Source organism: Tarenaya hassleriana, unplaced genomic scaffold, assembly GCF_000463585.1.
Source record: "Tarenaya hassleriana unplaced genomic scaffold, ASM46358v1 Cleome31, whole genome shotgun sequence".
Classification (NCBI taxonomy): Eukaryota; Viridiplantae; Streptophyta; class Magnoliopsida; order Brassicales; family Cleomaceae; genus Tarenaya; species Tarenaya hassleriana.
Window position 1 is genome coordinate 815,839 of NW_010966274.1, and position 2,497 is coordinate 818,335.

The window sequence follows — 2,497 nt, forward strand, 5'->3', positions numbered from 1 at the left end:
TTTCCGCTGCGCAAGCCTGCGGACCAGACCCGAGACCGGTTGTGAACCGGTGCTCGAGGTTCCCGTGCGACCCATCATATATATATATGTGTATGTGTATATGTGTATGTATATGTATATTTTTATTATTCATATATATGTATATTTATGTGTATGTATATATATATTTATATATGGTATATATATGTGTGTTTATATGTATGTATATATATGTATATATGTGTATGTATATATTTATATACGTATGTATATATACATATATGTATATATATGTGTATGTGTATATATATATTTATTATTTTAATTAATTAATTATTATTATTATTAAGTAATTTATTTTTTTATTTATTTGTTATTTAATTTCTGACATGGCGATGACATGACGCGATGATTAGGAGAGAGGTTGAGAATTTCGCCGCCGCGTAGGATTTCCGTTTGTCTTGCGGTTATTTGATGGTAGGTATTTTTTGGCCAATAATTTAAAAGTATAGGATTTATTTGGAGAAAAACCAATTATACATGTATTATTCAGTAATTAAAAAAGTACATGTATTAAATTGAGACCAGGGAAAAGTACATGTATTTTACGGCGATTCTCCCTATTTCTAAATATATATTTTTCGAATTTGATAAGATATCCATTATACGATATATCTCGTAATATTTTTAAAGATCCGGTATATCTCAACAAAAATGAAGTATGTATTATTTTAATTTAATCATTGATTTATATCGGCCGGGTTCAATTCGGTTATTTCGGATTTGAAATATTCATATCCAATCTAATATATTATTTTAATCGGTTCGATTCTGTTCGGGTATATATCAGTTGGGTTAGGTTCGGACAGTTTTTTTACCACATATTTTTAAAGTTTATGTTTAGAGACTTATTTGTTAGAATTTATAAAGTATAAGTATATTTCGGTGAATTAGTATAAATATAGGGTTTTGTCAAACATCTAAAGCGTATATATATGTTTCAGCGAATAATTATAAGTATGTGGTTTTTTATTAAAAAAAAAAAGTATAGAGTTTTTTGTCGACATCTGAAAAATACAATATTTGTTTTTGGCGATTTTCCCTAATAATAATACTAATAATATATTTTTTAAAATTAGAAATTTATTGTTGTCCAATATTCACAATCATTCTTGGTTGAGAAGTAAATTTACGTTATATATATTGAATTATTATTTTTTGATAAAGTATATATATTGAATTCTTTTGTTGTACCGAAATGAATGAAACATAAAGCAATAATATTTCTATTATATTAATCTTAAAACAAGGCTAATATACAACCGACACCACTTTGAACCATAATTATTAGAAAATTAAATTACAAAAAAAAGGAAAAAGAAAATGATCGGGGCATTATCAAAAATACCCTTAATTTGCTATTTCTACTTCAAGCCCTACCCTTGTGACCATGTGACCAGGGTAGGTCTGTCACATATTGATCCAATTGTTCATAACGTTAAATTTATGATGTTTTAATCAAATGATTAGTAAGATATACAAGGTATGAACATAATGAATTAGTGTGATCACCATAAATTTAACGTTATAATCGATAAAAATCAAAATGTGACCATACTATATTTCGGTCACATTGGTCACATGTGACCAGGGTAGGTCTTGAAGTAGAAATAACAAATTAAGGGTATTTTTGATATAATGCCGATTTAACAACAAAGTCTCATTATTGAATAGACGAAGTGCCTTCATCGTTTATGCTTAAACGATTAAAGAGTTCATCGCACAAAGCTTCATGAAATTCAAGAAACGTGTCGTGCATGAGTTGAATCTCGTCTCCGTTTAATTTCTCGACCGGAGCCTTGAACCAACATTCCTCGATCTTTTTCTCCTCCGACAGCTTCTCCAACGCCTTTCTCCGTTCTCTTTCGCCTTCCAACTCGTCGAGGAGATTCTCGTACTCTTCGTTCATACGGTCGATACGCTCCTTTTCGCGAGCATCAGCGAGAGAGCTGGAGGCGTTTTTGGTGTGTGGGGGTAATGGGTTCCTCAGCTTGTCGGAGACCGTTTCGATCGAAGGATGTCCGAACGAAAATGGTGTGTCGGCTTCTGTGAACATCAAGAACCCGATTTCGGCATCGCATGTGACGATCAAGTCGTTGGACTTCTTGTATATCCCTGATCGTCTTTTCGAGAACGTGCTCAGTTTATCTTCCACGTTCTCGATTTTCTTCATTGGGATCTTTTGTTTGCCTTTTATTTTTTCCCGACCATTGTTTTAGTATAAGAATCTGAGTAGAAAAAAAAAGAATTTTGTTTCTATAATATTAACTTAAGCTATTTTCTTGGTTGTGAAATTGCATGGAACATATGTGTATATCTATTTATTGGGAATATAGATACGTGACATATGAGGCAACTAAATAATTTACAATATGATACATTGTTATTAATATTTTGGTCTTCATGATTTGTTATCTCTTTAGGTAATCGTAGTCAAAATAATTTTGTTCAACATATA

At 30.9% G+C, this 2,497-nt stretch overlaps 1 protein-coding gene across 1 annotated transcript; it reads right to left on the reverse strand.

Moving 5' to 3' along the window:
• Positions 1-1,702: 1,702 nt before the first annotated feature.
• LOC104820688 (agamous-like MADS-box protein AGL62) lies at positions 1,703-2,212 on the reverse strand. The gene has a single exon (XM_010551246.1). It carries the CDS (start codon positions 2,210-2,212, stop codon positions 1,703-1,705), a length of 510 nt encoding a protein of 169 aa, XP_010549548.1.
• Positions 2,213-2,497: the final 285 nt, after the last annotated feature.